Source organism: Corythoichthys intestinalis, chromosome 2 (genome assembly GCF_030265065.1).
Source record: "Corythoichthys intestinalis isolate RoL2023-P3 chromosome 2, ASM3026506v1, whole genome shotgun sequence".
In the NCBI taxonomy this organism is placed as follows: Eukaryota; Metazoa; Chordata; class Actinopteri; order Syngnathiformes; family Syngnathidae; genus Corythoichthys; species Corythoichthys intestinalis.
Window position 1 is genome coordinate 34,510,967 of NC_080396.1, and position 20,700 is coordinate 34,531,666.

At 39.1% G+C, this 20,700-nt stretch overlaps 1 protein-coding gene across 3 annotated transcripts in view; it reads left to right on the top strand.

Annotated features, from left to right (window-relative positions):
- The first annotated feature begins 1,581 nt into the window (after window positions 1-1,581).
- The window catches only part of jph2 (junctophilin 2), a 44,512-nt gene continuing 25,393 nt past the window's right edge, over window positions 1,582-20,700 (top strand). For 2 of the 3 annotated variants that reach the window (XM_057830650.1, XM_057830649.1), the window contains exon 1: window positions 16,032-16,694. In XM_057830650.1, the coding sequence (XP_057686633.1) occupies window positions 16,316-16,694 (379 nt within the window). In that variant the 5' untranslated portion in view covers window positions 16,032-16,315. Of the gene's footprint in view, window positions 1,658-16,031; window positions 16,695-20,700 lie in introns of those variants that run through there. The other variant, XM_057830651.1, reaches the window with a different exon arrangement.

The window sequence follows — 20,700 nt, forward strand, 5'->3', positions numbered from 1 at the left end:
TTTATATGGAGACTTGATTACACACAGGTGGATTCTATTTATCATCATCGGTCATTTAGGACAACATTGGATCATTCAGAGATCCTCACTGAACTTCTGGAGTGAGTTTGCTGCACTGAACGTAAAGGGGCCGAATAATATTGCATGCCCCACTTTTCAGTTTTTTATTTGTTAAAAAAGTTTAAATTATCCAATAAATGTTGCTCCACTTCACGATTGTGTCCCACTTGCTGTTGATTCTTGACAAAAAAATTACATTTCATATCTTTATGTTTGAAGCCTGAAATGTGGCGAAAGGTTGCAAGATTCAAGGGGGGCGAATACTTTTGCAAGGCACTGTACATACCTGCTTTGCGATCAGGTACGCAACTTCATATGATGTTGTGAGGATTGGTTTGTTAATATGTACAAATCAAAGAGCAGGCAGAGTGGCCTTATCTTCGAATTTGGCTCTGTTCACCTTGAATTCAGCAAACGTGTTCTGATATTCCCCATCTCCATGCAGCTTCTTCAAGTGTTCCTTTAGTTTTGCTGGTGCGAGGCTAGAGTTGCTCAACTTGGCATTTCAAATCATGCAGCTAGGATGCTGACTCCCATCCCGTTCCATGATACATGAGAATTCATATTGTATACAGTAGGGGTGTGACAAAATATCGAAATTGTGATATATTGTGATACTTTGTATCCCAAAAGGTTTATCGATATGCTCCTGCCAAAAAAAAAAAAAAAAAAAAAAAAGAACCAACAATTTGCTACCAAAATCTTCCACCATAATAGTGTCTCAGTTAACTCTAGGGCTGCATTGACGGTGCTTGTTGCGCAATCCATTTAGACTGGGAAAGTTTGTTCACTCGAAACCAGAGCATTCATAATCATTTTGTCCGATTTTCGGGGCATTTAAAGGTCACTTGCTGTTAATTTTAGGGCATTTACAGGTCATTTTCTGTTGAGTTTGAGTCACTGCCTATTCTTTTGGGTGATTCCCGGGTCACTTCCTGTTTTGTAATGCAAAATAAACAGGAAGAGACCCATAAAATGCTCCCAAATTAACAGGAAGTAACTGAAAATCAACAGGAAAATGACCTTATATGGCCCAAAATTACCGCATTGCCTGGCATTGGCTGCCACTACCACTACTTTTTGCTCGACATAGTTTGTATGGATTAAAACATGAAGAAAGTAATTATACCACATACTACGATGACTTGCAGACATTGTATCACACCTGAGTGCACTAAATTCTTCGCAGCACTGATTGGCCGAGCAATGTCACGTGATCATCTGCAGCCAGTGATGGCCAAGCGGGGCATGCCATCGCATATAGACATGATGAGTCAGTGTGTCTTGACCTCAGCGGCATAGGCTCTACCAAACCCCGGAGACCGACTCATCGAGCTCCTAGGGTTCGATCGAACCCAGGTTAAGAACCACTGTCATAGAGTAAGGTAGAGAGCCCCTTCAGTGCATTGTTATCCAATCCATTCCACTTGTTCATATAGAGAACACCCACATCACTGGAAATCCACTCCACGTTTTCTCTGTGACCTTGCTCGCAATCGGTACCGGCAGCATGTGTGTGTGTGTGTAGCTCTGACGCACACAGAGCAGAGCGTGAATAGATGGATGAAGGGTGGACATGAGAAGATTTTCCAAGAAAGTGAGTATTTATCATTGCTGGTAGTAACAGTTAGCTCCAGCCCGCAACAGCAGAAAGTCCCATGTAATTAATAAACATTCTGCTCCGTGTTTGACAAATAAAAACCTGGCTTGCACTCTACAGACAATCTCTGTGCACGTCCTAGCTTTGTTGTTTTGCGGTCAAAAGTTACAATTTTAGCCTTTTTTTCCTGTTGTTCTACTATATTAAAAATAGACTGAAACAACAACACAATAATATTAATAATAATAATAATAATGAATAAATTATCAGTCTTTGTTTGCTGTTGGTGAAGTTTTGTGCTTGTGGTGGTCCTTGCCCACACTCCCCTCTGCTGGCTTTTATTGTTATAACACTTCCTGTTTTGATATATGGCATCATTTCAATCTTGGTTCACCTGGGAGTGCACCTGCAGCTCATCAACAATCAGCACTGCTCATAAGGAGCGGCCTGGGCAGCAAGCGGGTGCCAGATGACTCTGCCAGTCACCATTGGTACATCGGCCAGCTACGCCTGTAGTTTTTTGACTATCGTTTATCGAAATCTTGACAAATCTTGTTTTTTGCCATCAGGACAGCCACCCATCAAGCCCTCACAGCCACAGCTTGAGCCACAGCCACAGCTATCGCCATTGTTCGATAAAAACCTTTCACTCCACTTCGGTTTCTTGGTCGCACTTTGGTACACATCGACATTGCCAACTTTGCCTCAACAGTGCTTGAACGCTATGTTCACTTACATCCTGTGCATCTTCTGGGGGCTAAGCCCCCCGTATTTTTAAAACCTAGTGACGCCCCTGAGCTGGAAGTCGCTCACAGCAGGGGGTGCTGAGAATCTCTTTTAGTTTTTCCCTACCCAAAAACAGCCATTTCGGTCCAAATTTGTCATGCTCGCACGTTTTCTCCATACAAGACATCCACAATGGCAGTACCCACGCATGCTGGATAGTTCACGTACGACTACTAGGCTACTACAAACACAGCGTTCCATTTCACCTGGCAATAAAAGCGCCTGTATTATAATACAAATCCCCGTAGCTAGATGGCGCAATGACACACGAACACATTTGAAAACTAAAAGGGCCAATAAGCCTCTGTTAATCGCCCTCTTTTCACAACACTAAAGTAAATTGCACGCAAATATCCAACAGCACTCTGCACGGCAGCAGCTCAACAGCAACAACAAACAATAATATGGCTACAATCATAGGCTGAGTTTGACTTTTGTGGCGGGGGGGGCAAAACATATTGATGACCCCGAAACGCAGTGTCAGCAATAAAATTAACTTACAAGATATATGCCCGATTTGTAGCTTAGCCCATGCTCATAACTATCCCAACTATACATGTTTGATGTGCGTGCATGAGCGCGCGCGTTTTTCTGTGTAGACGTAGACGCCAATTTTTACGTTTAGCGAAGACATCCAATTCAATTGAAAGTTTTTCCAGTCACTCACAGCCTTGCGAAACAAATCCTCACCATGGTGAGGTTGAAAATGGCGGCAGGCAAAACAGGAGACGGCATCCTTTTTGACTGAATATTCCAGCCAGGAATATTTATAATCATACAGTACATTGAAAATGAGCGTTTTTTGTTTTGTTTTGTTTCCCATCCTTTTTAAGGGGAATTCTAAATGAGGCTGCTTAGGACAGCTATGCTTTTGGCTAAGGACGTCGCCTATTGAATATGGTACGTGCGGTTGTGGCTCTGTTGTACAGTTAGTGTCTTCAGTGGGACAAACTGAAACTCCGCTCATCATTTTGGTGGTGTTCTCAGGCATTTCATGGTCCACAACTTCAATCCTTAGTTCTCGCTCAGTAGTTGTTGTCGCTTTTGAAAGCTTAGGTTTGAAAAAAAATTACGTATATACATCTTGTTTTATCTGTCCTAAGATGGTTTTGGCTAAGCAAAGCAGATGACCGCCTCTAAGGTGCTAGTCACATGATCTGTTTGAAAATTAATTTTGACCCATTATAAGAATTGTTTTTTTGTTTTGTTTATTCCATTCATTTTTGTTGGTGGTTTTATTGCTTTACAAATTTTATGGACAACATTTTACAAGCAAAGTCTTGATTTTTAAATTCATATATTGGAAAGTCAATTACATGCAATGATATTTCCGGCCACCGAGGGGGGCTATGCCCGGCCCCCTCTTAATCTCCGCGTATGGCTACAATGCAAGCATGTCTTACTTAGCCTGGTACACCAGACTCACCGCTGTTCCAGCTATCGAGTCTGGCCACTATAGACCCTACTCACCAACGTCACAGAATGACGTGTCGCTGTATCCGGCCGCCATATTGTCCGTCATTGTTTATCCGTATTCTCAATGGTTTCAATTTGTCGTGCAATTTAATGTGCAATTCATGGAAGCCCCAGTTTTTTCAGACGCTGTAAACTCATTGGATGCGTTGCATAAAAGGCGTTATGTGGAAAAGCTTCAGTCTATCCCTTCGCCAGATCCATATTTGATGCCTAAATCGATATTTTTCGACCCGCTGTCTTCGCCCTCTCTGCCTGACATCTGCTACCCTGATATCTACAACTATCTTGTCCACACAAAATCAGCCTATTCTCACAAAAGTTTGAAAAACTTTAAGAGCAGCACTCTAAGCAACATTACCCCGTGTGTCCCTTTACATCCAATTTTCTAAAATGGCGACAATCAATTAAAAAAAAAGTTGACTGCGATGGCCGACGCTTCAAGGATAGGTGGATATTGGACTATTTCTTCAATAAAACACGCAACAACTGTGTCTGCCTCATTTGCAAAGAGACAGTCGCTGTTTTCAAAGAGTTCGATGTGACGCAATAATGATATTACCGAACAAGACACGCTTACATATACGACAACATTACAGGGAAGATACGCAGCGAGAAATTATAGTACCTTGAAGCTAGTTTAATTTCACAGCAGCAGTATTTCGCAAGAGCCCGATTGTCGAAAGAGAACGCCACGAAGACGAGACTGTTGAAATTATGAATTAAAAAAAAAAAATAAAGCAAATGTGACACACAGAAGGGCTTGCTAAAATTTGTTTAAATATATTGTTCTATGTAAATCAGCCAAGGTAGCCCCCCGCATTTTTACCACACCAAATCTGGCCCCGTTTGCAAAAGGTTTGGACACACCTGTTTAACTGATGATCCGTAGACGAGGCCAGCTTCTTTCACTTGGTACCAGCTAAATATTATTCAAAATGTAATGATGGTGGAAGATATAAGCATCTTGAATTTGAAACTGTATGTTGTCGGCGATTAGCCTCGCAATGATCTTAATTGTGGTTGTCAGCCCAAAACCCTCTAAATATATATTAAATGCATCTTACCATATATAAAATGACTACTACATAATCCGTGGTAATCGTTTGGAGCCCAGTTTTCTCGTCGAATTGCAGCAGTCCATCTCGCTCTCCTCTCCGGGTCTCTTGGAATACGGTAGAACTTCACGTCTCTCCGTCTATCTTCTCTGTTATTGCAACCAACCGCCACACACGCCTTCACCATTTTGATTATTAATGTCAAGGAGCAGAAAAACACGCCATAATAGGAGGAATTTACGTAGTGATAATGTGTCAACATGACGAGTTGACGGACAATATGGCGCGGAGGCGTGGTTGTGACGTCATGTGAGTAGGGTCTATTCAGCGGATAAAATTTCCAGGGCGGAGCAAGCCACAGCAAACAGACAGCGGAGTGGACCAATCAGCGACGGGTGGACGTGACGTTAGTAAAGCGACAAGGGACTTGCGCGCGGAAGTAAATATACGAGGAGAGCGGAGTTTATTCAACATGGCTAACGCGAGACAGACTGTTGTCAATGACTTGTGTCGATGTGTTTTTGGTAATTTAAAACTGATTTTACCATGGATTGGAATATATTCTCGGCTCTCCTGTTCGCCATCTGTGTTGTTGTGGAGACGACTTCCGACGCGGAAGAGTGACGTTGCTCGTTAAGAACACGTCACGCAAATAAACGAATCTGATTGGATGGTTGATTTTGTTCTTGCTCCAGAGGCTGTTAATGGACTGGGTCCCAGACTATTCTCACAGTGTTTGAAAAATACAGGGAGAACAGTCTGGCCGTGCCAAGCAATGTCTTACCTATTTCAAGACAAAAATTGACTGTCATGTTCATTTTTGACCTCGAATTCAATTTTAGAAAATGTTGCTGTTTTTGTAAACAAAAAAAAAAATGCAAATTCGTTTTTGTGCCATGTTAATACTTCCTTTGTCAACAGTTTACATTTCCGTTCCAATATCGCCTTATTCAAAGTGAACTGATAGCAAGCAATGTGTCAGGTGGTGACCATGTTATTAACAAAAACAAAAAACGTTTTCAACATATATATTAAATCCCTAAAGTCAAATGCGCTTTTGTTTCAATGTTTCATTTATTTATTTATTTTTAACAACAACAACAAAAAAAGAATGCACCAAAACACTTTTTTCCCTCCCCAGGGGGTGATGCAGCACCCTCAGCACCCCACTTTCCGCGCCACTGCATTTACCGTCATTGATTACGATAAACATCCAGTTCGTCTTCACTCTGAGAGCTCATTCGCTGCCAAACTCTCTCCCAGTTAAAATAGATTAATGGTTAGCCAGCCAATGAGTTAACGAGGCAGCGAAAGATCACATCATGAGGTCGTAAACACACATAGCCACGATTACTATTGGGAAATAATTAGCCACTAACAAAAACAATATATGTGTAATTATTAAAAACTTCAAAATAGGCCACAACAAGGATGGGAATTCCAGCGTCAATTCCATCATTCACTTATTTGCAGAGGTGGTGGTGGGTGGGGGAGCACAAAAGTTCTTTAACCTTGGGTAACTTTCTGCTTAAGACCACCGCTGCATACATTCACGCACACAAACTTGATGGGTAAAATACATTTTGTCACATGGAGATTCTTTCAATGGTGAAGGCAAACGGACCATTTTCTTCAGCGGTTGTCAATTCCTTCAATCAGACTTGAATGTTTTTGAGTGGTGTTCAAGTGTTTGATTTTTGCAATGTTGTGTTAAAAATCACCCAGAAATAAAAATATACTCATACAGTCCCCTGGTTGCTACAATAGTGAAAAGAGAAAAGCATAATTCAAACATTTGAAAACACTTTAAGTGAGGGACAATTCACAGAAATACACTTTTTTCCAAAATTAGGGTTAAAAAAAATGTCTAAAATTTGCACATAGACGTGACAAGTTGATTGCTTTGGAGGAAATAGGTCTAACGCTAACTCGATGGCAATCATGGAGCCACCCAAGGAATTCAGATTCTCAACATAGAGAGGCAATCCAGACTTCACCATCATCTTTTTCAGATCTCAATAGACAAAAACTAAGCATATGACATAAAAAATAAGAACTGTCAGAAAAATGTGGATTCAAAGTGACTTTGCTTAGCCCCCTTATTCTTTTTTTTTTATAATTTAAGTTTTTATTTTTTTTCCGACTCACAAATAATACACAGTACTTTGTACTTACAATAGTGAATAAAGATCGTCCATTTCTCGATTCATTGCTTTTCCTCTTAAAGGAAACGAGAAAAAAATAACACAATAACTTGAAAAAAAACAACAACAACAACAACAACAAAAAAAAAAAAACAACAGAAAAAAATTAATTAATTAATAAATAAAGAATTTGGGAGCACATCAGGAATTGTTTTCTTACCCAGCAAGATAGGGATGTACTTTTTTGTTTGAGCGTCAATTGAAATCCATTCTAACTGGTTTCACGTACTCAGTCCATTTGGACCATATCAAGTAAAATCTATCCATCTGCAATGTAAGTGAAAATGACAGCTTCTCCATAATGTAAATTTCATGTATAATATCTATCCATTCCTCAATGGTTGGTGATTGTTTCTTGAGCCATTTCCTGGTAATAGATTTCTTGGTGGCTGCTAATAAAATATTGAACAGTTTTTTTTATTATTGACTTTCAGCTTATTCAGTTTCAAATCACCCAAATACAGATATTCACATTTAAAAGGGATATGTTGCCCGAAAATATTCTCCAAGTGTGTGTGAATCTCAGTCCAGTATGGTTTAATAACATTGCATTTCCAAAATATGTGTGAATGGTCCGCTCCATTTGTTCCACAGTCTCTCCAGCAGGCATCTCCTTTACCCAGGTGTCGTTTTTGGATCGGGGTTATAAAGTACCTCATGATGTTTTTCCAGCAGAATTCACGCCATATATTTGAGCTCGTTATAGTCCATTGCAGTTGGCACATGTTCTCCCAGCTTTTTTCGTCTAGTCGCATATTTCCCTCCCCTTCCCATTTTTGTTTTATATACTGAGTGTTCTCCATCTTGGTTAGTCTAATAATTTTATGCAATTTGGAAATAATTTTATTGCAGGTTTTGGACTCAAGAAGGTTTACAATTTCTTGTAGGACCAAATTTTCATGTCTATTTATATTTTTTAATATGTTATGGTGAAAATAGTGTCTAACTTGCAGGTATCTATAAAAATCGTCTTTTTCTAGGCCATTTTTAGATATCAGGGTTTCAAAGTCCTGAAATTTACTGTCTTGTGTGAATGATTGATATGAGGTCAGGCCTTTTGAAATCCACTTTTTAAACCTATTATCTGTTTTGTTTGGTGTGAATTCTGTGTCGAGGGCACACCATCTCAACCTTTTGAGTGAGTTCTCAATTTTAAGTTTTTTGCATACCTCCTGCCAGACCTGCAACAAGTGATGAGTTATGTTGCCATCTGCAATGTTCAAACGATGCCACAGTACATTATCAGCCATCAAAGCAGACATTGGCATTCCCTGGAGATTAGAACATTCAATTTCTTTCCAACCCGCACTGTATGTTGAGGAACATAAACAAATCAAAGGTCTTAGCTGGGCTGCGTAGTAATATTCTTGTAGGTTTGGAAGTCCCATTCCACCCTTGTTTTTGCTCAGTTGCAGTGTTTTGAATTTAATTCTAGCCCGTTTTCCTTGCCAGATATATCTCAAAATTAATCTCTCCCATTCCAAAAATTGTTTCGATGGTATCTTAACAGGTAGACATTGGAAGAGGTAAAGCAGTCGTGGAAGTATGTTCATCTTAATTGATTCAATCTTAGAACTCAGACTAAGGGAGGGTATAACATTCCATCTTTGCAGATCTGCTTTTAATTTGAAGAACTATATTCTCAACCACAATCAAATAATAATACACAGATCAAAGAACTTCTAGCTCACCTTCAACTACCACAACTAACAGAGGAACAAAATGACAAAATAATAGCTAAAATAACAAAAGATGAATTAAGACTAGCGATCGGGAAACTAAAGACAGCTAAATCACCAGGGGCTGATGGTTTCAGTTCAGAGTGGTATAAAACAATGCAGGAACAATTAATTCCACCATTACTGAAAACATATAATTGGGTTCTAGAAAGGAAAATAGCCCCACCCTCCTGGAAAGATGCAATAATCACAATAATACCAAAAGAGGGAAAAGATAGCCTCGAATGTGGTAATTACCGACCGATTAGCCTCCTAAATGTCGATTATAAATTATTCACCTCCATAATCTCTAACAGATTAAAATCAGTACTACCAGATCTGATACACATGGATCAAACGGGCTTCATAAGACAAAGACAAACACAGGATAACATTAGGAAGATAATACACGTGATAAAACAAGTAATGGGAGAAAAAGAGGAGATGTTGATGTTAAGCCTAGACGCTGAAAAGGCATTTGATTCGGTGAGATGGACATTCCTCTATGAAGTACTCGGAAAATTTGGCTTCCACCCATCAGTGATAGAAATTTTGGCAGCGTTGTATAAAAACCCACTAGCAAGAATTAAACTTAATGGGGAACTGAGTGAGCCTTTTAAACTGGAAAGGGGAACAAGACAGGGCTGCTGCCTGTCACCACTCCTTTTCGCCATATTCATAGAACCCTTGGGCCAATTGATCAGACAAAGGCTAGACATAAAGGGTATAATCATGAGACCAGGGGAACAAAAATTGGCATTATTTGCAGATGACCTATTGCTGACCATAGCACAACCAACACAGACATTACCCAAATTAATGAATATGTTAGAGGAATATGGCAGGCTATCGGGATATAAAATTAACATACATAAAACACAAGCCCTGACATTCAACTATGATCCTCCACCACAGATCAGGACAACGTACGAATGGAACTGGGAGGCGGGTTCAATTAAGTATCTTGGGGTTCAGATACCTAAAGATTTGACAAAGTTATTCGAATTTAACTATAATCCCCTTATTCTTTTGACCAATGTATTGACAGCCACAGTCATTAAAAAAAAAAAATGGAAAGAAGGTCTTGGGAGAACAACAGAATGATGATGAAACATTTGACTGTGTACGGATTAATCGATTTGGGCTTGTAATTTTGATACAGTTATTTAACTCATTCACTGCCAATGACAGTAATAGACATCAAATCCACTTTAACTGGGATGGTTGGCATTAAATGGTCATGTTTCAGTGCAATTGACGACAACGGCAACCAATGAGTTCATTTATGAAAAAACATTAAAGTTGTTAACTTGGAACAGTACATCAACAAATCAAATTTAAAAAACACTTGGCTCGGCCAGCATTTAGCTATTGAATAATATAGCTAAACAAACAAAAAAGTCCAACAGAGGTCAGAGCAACATAATTTTCTAAAAAAAAAAAGAAAAATAAAAAAATTTAAAAAATCACAGTGAGTGTTCATGACAGCAGGACGACTGGACCAAGGCAAAGGTTTTATGCTATGAAATGCTAATATCATGTGATCACAGTTTGACTTTTGATCCACACAATGTTGCTGACTAAACAACTGGCTTGTATTTGGTTTGCTTTGTTGTGTTTTTCATTGTCTTTTTTTTTTTTTTTTTTTTTTTGCTCTAATTTCTTTTTAATTTTTTTTTTTTTTTTTTTTTTTAAATCCCAAAGACAAACAAGCGCTCAACAATCATTTGTCTCCTTCAATCCCAAACTTGCAAAGGAAGGAATTCAGATTCAGAATTCAGAATTCAGAGCAGATATGCATGCATGCATATATCGGTGAAATAGTAAGATTTTTTAAAATGTAGAACAAAAGTTGACATTATTATTATTGATACAATGATAAATGGCTCAGTCCATTAAAACGAGGCCAATACTACCACTAAAAGTAGTTACACGACTTGGCATTTTCCTGAGTATTGTAAAAGATGGGCAAATATACGCAATGTGCTTCTCTTATGTTTACACAACTTTTGTCGTCATATATAAGAATAGCCCAAGTAAATTCAACATTTCCAAGTATATTTATTTATTCATTGACTTTTAAGTTTCAGACAAAATGTTTCCCTCAAATCAGTGAATCCAATTGTAATGAGGATTATTGTCCAGCAGAGGGAGGAATAGAAAGTGGCTTCAACAATTCAGAATAGTATATTACATTCTCTGATTGTATGTTGACCGTATTTGTTGTTGACAGGTTTAGTCATTAAACGAAACTAAAAATATTTTTGAAAGGTCATTTTAATAAAACGAATCCGCAACAATACATTGATCATCAAATTAACCCACAATTAATTTGATTAGAAATTTTTAGAGGCCTTGTTCAACTTTAAATTGAACCTCAGAAATTCGACCTGTCAACAGGAAATCTCCAATTTCTGTTTTCCTACATAAAAGCCGACAGATTATCTTTAAAATAAAATAAAATATTGATAGACAGACAAAGAGACAGACAGTCAGACAGACAGTCAGACAGACAGACAGACAGACAGACAGACAGACAGACAGACAGACAGACAGACAGACAGACAGACAGACAGATAGATAGATAGATAGATAAAAAGACACTGCTTTATACTTCAGAAAATGAGGATAAACTTTTTTTGTGTTTAAATTTTCTGACATGGTGCAACAATCAATTGATGTGTGTGCAATTTTTGCACTGTCAACTTGAAATAACGTAGCGTTTTATTTGATCCAAATTAGCCTTTCAAATGCTTAACCCATTCACTGCCTTTGGAGGCAATAAACGTGCAACCTATTTTAACTGGTAGGGGCTAGCAGTGAATAATCGCTGCCAACCCTTCCATTCAAAACAGACTGGACACCTATTGCCATCAATGGAGGTGTATCTGTTAAAACTACTTTTTATGGTTACTTAATTTAATTTGTTATCTATGTTATGTTATTTTGGCGCCTTTCGCTGTCAATGGCAGTGAATGTTGTTTCACATGAAATTGTTTTTTCAGTAAATGTTAATGTTAAAATGCAGGCGAACAGTTATATTCGTTTAAACCCTTACAGAGCATTCATTTAACTCATTGGCTGCCATTCACACCGCTAGACATCCAATCCATTCTGACTCGAGTCAAAATGGATTGGTTGGCTAGCACCGTCAACAGCAATAAAACATGAGCATTCACAGCCAGTCGTCCCGGTATAAATCAATTGGACGTCTATCACCATCAATGGCATACAATGAGTTCAATACTATGGAGAAAAAAAATACACTTTTGACTGTTACATGGGGCTGTAACCTGTGTCTTTTTCTGGTTTTATTCATTTTGATTTCATTAATTTCTTTTTATCAACATTGAATTAATTAATGCATTTATCTACAATTACAAAAAAATAATGTAAAAAATAAAAAATTTAATAATTGAAAAATAATAATGTAATAATTAAAGTTGTCTGAAATGACTTTTTAACTGATATCCCGAGATTGTCCAACTCCAAAAATCTGATACCAATATCAAACTGATATATGCAGTCATGGACTTAACATATTAAGGCTAAATGTATTGTATTGTATCCCACTGGATTCTATAATAATAATAAATGTAACAACTCCAAGGTTTTCCAAATAAACATCCTGTGAAAAATAAGAGGACAACTTCAACTGAAGTTATGGAAAAAGTACCTATAGCACCACTGTATTTGTTGTTGAAATCAAAATAGGGCAAACATCAGTTTTTTGGATCAAGTGCAAAGTGCCAATAAGCAATGTTCCCCCTAATTTTTCATGTGTCTGAGCAGACACACAAGCTCCCTGAGCGCACTGAGGACCACTATGAGCAACATCAGATGTGTACGCTGCCACACATCAGTATCACAGCTGTTCAAAACCTTGGATCATAGAAAGTTACGTGGCAAAAGAACAAAATTACAGCAGCAGTTTTCATTAGTTTACTTTTAATATCATTTATTTGGCCCACTTAAAACGAGAAAGACATAAATCTTGTTGTCCGTGAGATGCGTACTATGTTATATTGTATGTGAGTCCTGATTTAAACCATAGGAAAGGTCCTGGGTAAGGTCAAGTTGTGGCATGGGTGAGTTAATAAATAAAACATAATGAACAACCCCAATATGAGGCGTATGAAACTCCCTCATTAAAACTTTCAGACAATAAGGACACTCAAGATTCGTATCTTCCATGTCTATGCAGCTATACAGGAAAGGTTTAACAACAACAACAAAAAACATCTCACTCAGTTTCACCGCTTGTTCTTCTATTTGCACATACTCCGACAACCTTTCCATCGTAAAAGAACCACATTTCTTTTTACTTTGGCTTGGTAAGTGTAGTATCGCAGCCCGTTCCTTTCGCCGTGATAAGGGGTTAGCATTTGCCTCTCTTAACTCTGCTGCACTGTTGTTAGCTAGCTAACATACACGACGCGTTTGGGCAGGGCACATACAGTATGCACAACATTTCACTGCTATGATTGGCTTCGTAGTATAAGTGAAGTGAAATGTATCGTATTATTGGCTAGACACCCGTTGGTCATTAGGTTACGTTGCAAAATGGTACAGAAAATGAGTTATATCAGTTCTAATATTAGAAATATTAATTAATACTGTAACGCTTGCAAAAATTGGCGGCGGACATTAGCAAAGGAGTCTAGCTGACTTTTCACTCTTCATTTTTCACCGCACTCACCCAGGTCATGCACCTCACAACTACAGTACTAGTATACCCAATCATGGTGTAGAAAGCCACCAATGGGAGTCTCGCGTTGCCGTATCGAATGCACCAATAGGAGTGTCGCATTTTCGTATCAAACTCACCAATAGGAGTGTCGCGCGAACACTGTTGAATTTTGTTTTGTGCGTTGCATAGATTTGGGAGCTAAGTATGTGCAAGCAGTGCACGGTTGCGCACATGTGCAGCTTAGAGGGTACATTGCCAATAAAGCACTGCCATATCACCTATAGCTTACACATGCAAATTGGCCCAAAACCAATAATGAAAAACATACTGTATGTTGATATTACCTGATATCATTTTAAAATGTTTTATTGGCTGATTTTATCAGTTACCCAATAAATTAAAAAACTCTAATAAAAATAATAGCTAATATTTGCATTATTTTTCAATTACCAAAAATAGTCAGTTACTCTATAAAATGTCAAAGGTCTTACGTCAACTTTTGAATAGATTTCCACTGCAGTGACCACTGTCTCTGAAAGGGTAAAAACCACTAATTGTGCAAGTTCTCCCACTAGAAAATATTAGAGAGGCCTGTAATTGTCAACATGGGTAAACCTCAACCATGAGAGACAGAATGTGAAAAAAACAAAAAACAAAATCACATTGTTTTTAAAGAATTTATTTGCAAATCATGGTGGAAAATAAGTATTTGGTCAATACCAAAAGTTCATCTCAATACCTTGTTATGTACCCTTTGTTGGCAATAACGGAGGCCAAACGTTTTCTGTAACTCTTCACACGCTTTTCACACACTGTTGCTGGTATTTTGGCCCATTCCTCCATGGAGATCTCCTCTAGAGCAGTGATGTTTTGGGGCTGTCGTTGGGCAACACGGACTTTCAACTCCCTCCACAGATTTTCTATGGGGTTGAGATCAGGAGACAGGCTTGGCCACTCCAGGACCTTGAAATGCTTCTTACGAAGCTACTCCTTTGTTGCTCTGGCTGTGTGGTTGGGATCATTGTCATGCTGAAAGACCCCCCCACGTCTCATCTTCAATGCCCTTGCTGATGGAAAGACATTTTCACTCAAAATCTCTCGATACATGGCCCCATTCATTCTTTCCTTTACACATATCAGTCGTCCTGGTCCCTTTGCAGAAAAACATCCCCAAATCATGACGTTTCCACCCCCATGCTTCATTTTGGGTATGGTGTTATTCGGATGCAATTCAGTATTCTAACTCCCACAAACAGGAGAACCTGTGTTTCTACCAAAAAGTTCTATTCTGGTTTCATCTGACCATAACACATTCTCCCAGTCCTCTTCTGGATCATCCAAATGCTCTCTAGCGAACCGCTGACGGGCCTGGACGTGTACTTTCTTCAGCAAGGGAATACTTCTGGCAGTGCAGGATTTGAGTCCCTGGCAGCCCATTGTGTTACTGATAGTAGCCTTCGTTACTGTGGTCCCAGCTCTCTGTAGGTCATTCACTAGGTCCCCCGTGTGGTTCTGGGATTTTTGCTCACCGTTCTTGTTATCGTTTTGACGCCACGGGGTGAGATCTTGCATTGAGCCCCAGATCGAGGGAGATTATCAGTGGTCTTGTATGTCTTCCATTTTCTAATAACTGCACCCACAGTTGATTTCTTTACACCAAGCGTTTTACCTATTGCAGATTCAGTCTTCCCAGCCTGGTGCAGGTCAACAATTTTGTCTCTGGTGTCTTTCGACAGCTCTTTGGTCTTGGCCATAGTGGAGTTTGGAGTGTGACTGACTGAGTTTGTGGACAGGTGTCTTTTATAATGAGTTAAAACAGGTGCCATTAATACAGGTAACCATTGGAGCCTCGTTAGACCTCATTAGAAGAAGTTAGACCTCTTTGACAGCCAGAAATCTTGCTTGTTTGTAGGTGACCAAATACTTATTTTCCACTCTCATTTGGAAATAAATTCTTTAAAAATCAAACACTGTGATTTTCTGTTTTTTTTTTCCCACATTCTATCTCTCATGGTTGAGGTTTACCCATGTTGACAATTACAGGCCTCTCTAATCTTTTCAAGTAGCAGAACTTGCACAATTGGTGGTTGACTAAATACTTATTTGCACCACTGTACATATTCAATTAATATACCCAGATTATTTTAAGACTGTCTCGAAAGAAAATGTAGTTGTGTTCTTTTGTATTTCAACTTTTCATGTTGCTATGCAGTAAGGAAGAAGAGCACTCCTCAAAGCAGGGTCGACAAAGGCATTCGCCTTCATCCCAAAGAGGAAGGCTCTGGCATGGCTCCTTGCAGGCAGCAGAGGAAGGATTGGGTCGTATTTTTGGAATGGTGTGTGTGTGGGGATGTGTTTGGGTGCATGTGTGTGCGTGTCGCCTTGTTAGGTGTGCTCAAATGCAGGGCGAGTCAGGAGACACACTGCTGGGTGGCAGGCAAAGGGGAAAGGGGGGTTTTCTCTGCAACTGCCCCGAAAGCCATGAAAGACCTCCGGCTTGTCAAGAAACAATCACAAAACCCGCGCAGCACAGGTCCATTCATCCGAAATTTAAAACTGAAGTAGAGAATAAGTTTCTTCCTGGATCTTCATGGACATGCTGAGAAATTCAAGAAGTGGGGACCCACGCAATTTGGCAGGTCAGGTCAGCTCCATGCAGTTTTGATGTCAGGGAAAGGCCAAGAGGTTCTGAAGGGGGTTCTAATCTTTGGCTCCAAAGCACCGAGATGAGTGGAGGTCGCTTTGAGTTCGATGACGGCGGCGCGTACTGTGGTGGCTGGGAGGGGGGCAAGGCGCACGGCCACGGTATCTGCACCGGCCCAAAAGGCCAGGGCGAGTTTTCCGGATCTTGGAACTATGGCTTTGAGGTGGTGGGGGTCTACACATGGCCCAGTGGCAACACCTACGAGGGCTACTGGTCGCAGGGCAAACGTCACGGACTGGGGGTCGAAAGCAAAGGTCACTGGATCTACAGAGGGGAATGGACGCATGGTTTTAAGGGGCGCTACGGCATCCGACTCAGCGTCGGCAGTGGCGCCAAATACGAGGGGACTTGGAACAACGGACTCCAGGACGGCTATGGAACTGAAACCTACGCTGATGGAGGTACAGGAGCAGATGATTACGATGCTTAATTTGTTCTAGTTCCCCAGAACAATGTTTTTGATTTGATGCAATCAATTAAGATTTATCGGGTCTCATATTTGAGAACAGATTTTGTCATCATGACAGCAGGGTAAAACAAAATGGGGCCAACCATTGTTTTTACAGTTGATTAATCCCGCCAGTTCACACTCATCACCCCGCTTCAACATGCCTCATTTTGACCATTAAAAACCCGTATTAAGATTTCACCCATACTCTCTTGGTCAGCGTGGCCGAAACTAGTGTGTCTCCGGCGGCCACGAGCGGTGCGCACTGACCGAAAGTCTAAACCAAGGAGGGGTGGGACAGGCTACAATTAATCATGCGTTAAAAAATTAACAGAATCAAAGGGAATTTGTGTCAATTCCATTATTAATACGTTGAATCGACATCACTAATATGTACTTATTATCCATCACTGCAGTGATTAAAAAACGATTGCCCTTGTATTTTTGGATACTTCATCTCTACGCTGTATTTTTTTTTTTTTTTAATTATTATTTTTACTGTGATCAAGAGCTAGACCAAAAATATCTTTTACTTACTGTTTGTTTTGCGTATTGGCTATCTTTCATTGATTGATTGAGTCTCATTTTCCTGAGGGGAAAAAAAAACACTATAAACTTTGATAAAGTGCTCTTTACTGATTTAGTGACCACTATAAGAACATGGTTCATTTTAAATGGTGATCATCTTACTGTTGGGAAAGTTTGGAAAGTTTGAATTTTTATGACTTTATGTAGTGATATGGTGCACTTACAAATTTTGTGAAATAACAGACAACAAATACAGTATAACAGCAGTGCTTCCCTTCCATTCAAGGCTGACTCATCAGCTGTGAGGACAGGCTGTTGGACATTACAAGGGAGGGGGGTTGCATGATGGTACCAAATCTGTCCATGTAATAATAGCTCAAAGCCCCCCTGCGTGCCCTGCTGGCCCCTCGGCCGTCTTGCTATAATCCACACGTGTGTCCATTTTAGCATGAGAGCCAATGAGCTGTTGACTTCTCATGGCAAAATATTCCATCCTTTGTACATATTTGTTCAGTCCTTCACAAATCTTTTACTCCGAGTAATTGACTCATTAAGTACTACTATAAAGACCAACATTAATATATACTAGGAGGACTAAATAGAGATAAAAACCAAAAGCAGAGGTTGTCTTTCTTAAATTGAAACATTGTGTTACAACCCCTCCATCATTTTCTGAGAATAAAATTATATACCATATATTGTATATAATTTAATATGAGGGAGGCAACACTTACATGATAAATTTAGAAGGTTGTCGGAGAATCATCACACCAAGGTTACAGGAATACTGTAGGTATTTGCTATAATGTATTTACAATATTAGAGATGAACGACCAAATACGACAAAACAGTGATGAAGATTGTTCCCTGAATATCAGACTGTGATTAAATATGCGCTGCTGGTTTTTTCCAATACATTATTTTGTCATGAATTAATCATAGTTAACGTGCTAAAATCCCTTATTAAAAACAGAAATTACTTAGAGATTAAATGCAAATGTATTGAATTTATAGTTAAATACAATTGAGTTGTATGGGGGCAGTGATTTAGTCTTTTACCACGAGTGTAAGCCCTTACACCCTACAACTTTAGAACCAAGGGCGTAGGTTTGATCTCAACATTAGTAGGGACGATGTAGCAGCATAACCTGCGTGTACACTTTTTGCTTGGGCCAGGACATTAATAAGACCAAACAGATTGGGTGAACGGGGGTCAGGGCTACATTTCTCACGAATATGAACCTAATTAATTGATAGGCTAAATGATTGATACAAAATAAATCTGTACTGATTTATACTAAATTTCATGTGTAATGGTTCAGGTGATACACGGTTTGATTCAAACCTTTATTTTCAAAAACTACTTAAAAACATTTTGAAAACTTCCAGAATAAATGTCTGGATTTTATTAGCAAATTTAAATTGCAATATTTGAACAAAGATTATTTTAACATACACAATAAGTATACATGTGTTAATAATCTAACTAATCTAATATAATCTATACTAATCTAACTATCCAGGAATGAAAAAAAACAAGAAAAAAAACATTTGTCTTAAGACCACTCAATGTTAGCTTTCTAAATAAATAAATATATAACTGAAAAAACTTCTTGGTCACGTTATTAAAAAAAAAAAAAAAAAAAAACTACTGCTCTTGTCCACAAGCACAGCTAAACTCAACAAAAAATGAAAACTTCTTAACTATGATTAATGTATGATTATCTGAAAAAAATGTATGCATAGGCTGCAAATAAAAATATTTTTAAATAAATAATGTTGTAAATAAATACAGTAGATTGGGGGGAAAAATGCGAGTCATCAACCAATCAAACAAGCGTTTCAGGGGAGAAAATGGACCAGCAAATTCTGCAAGTGGAAAATGGTAAATGCAAGTCTGAACATGATGAAAATAATTCACTTAATATGGTAATGGATGGTCAATTCTATCCCTACAACATATAGGGATACAATCTAAATCACTTATATAATTGTATGTATCATATAATGCAAATAAGGTCACTTAAAAGTTGGTGGGGACAATTTGAGCATCATGAAAAGTTGGTAGTGTTATGTGCCTACCGTCTCTATGCAAACTTACGCCTTTGTTTAGCTTGTTTAAATGATGAATGTACCAAAGGTATAAGGTTCATATGCAGCTATGTTAAAATTGAAAGAAGAGAATATGGAGTGGAGCAATGTGTAATTGACTTCAATGACTCAGACATCTTGAAAAACACATCACAGGTATTGTTGTCAGATTATACAGTTGAGTTTGTTAAAAATAAAAGCTACAGTGGGGCAAATAAGTATTTAGTCAACCACTAATTGTGCAAGTTCTGCCACTTGAAAATATTAGAGAGGCCTGTAATTGTCAACATGGGTAAACCTCAACCATGAGAGACAGAATGTGGAAAAAAAAAACAGAAAATCACATTGTTTGATTTTTAAAGAATTTATTTGCAAATCATGGTGGAATATAAGTATTTGGTCTATACCAAAAGTTCATCTAAATACTTTATTATGTACCCTTTGTTGGCAATAACGGAGGCCAAACGTTTTCTGTAACTCTTCACAAGCTTTTCACACACTGTTGCTGGTATTTTGGCCCATTCCTCCATGCAGATCTCCTCTAGAGCAGTGATGTTTTGGGGCTGTCGTTGGGCAACATGGACTTTCAACTCTCTCCTCACCCCGTGGCCTCAAAAAAATAACAAGAACGGGGAGCAAAAATCCCAGAACCACACGGGGGGACCTAGTGAATGACCTACAGAGAGCTGGGACCACAGTAACGAAGGCTACTATCAGTAACACAATGCGCCGCCAGGGACTCAAATCCTGCATTGCCAGACGTGTCCCCCTGCTGAAGAAAGTACACGTCCCGGCCCAACTGCGGTTTGCTAGAGAGCATTTGGATGATCCAGAAGAGGACTGGGAGAATGTGTTATGGTCAGATGAAACCAAAAATAGAACTTTTTGGTAGAAACACAGGTTCTCATGTTTGGAGGAAAAAGAATACTGAATTGCATCCGAAGAACACCATACCCACTGTGAAGCATGGGGGTGGAAACATCATGCTTTGGAGCTGTTTTTCTCCAAAGGGACCAGGACGACTGATCTGTGTACAGAAAAGAATGAATGGGGCCATGTTTCGAGAGATTTTGAGTGAAAATCTCCTTCTATCAGCAAGGGCATTGAAGATGAGACGTGGCTGGGTCTTTCAGCATGACAATGATCCCAAACACACAGCAAGGGCAACAAAGGAGTGGATTTCTAAGAAGCATTTCAAGGTCCTGGAGTGGCCTAGCCAGTCTCCAGATCTCAACCCCATAGAAAATCTGCGGAGGGACTTGAATGTCCGTGTTGCCCAACGACAGCCCCAAAACATCACTGCTCTAGAAGAGATCTGCATGGAGGAATGGGCCAAAATA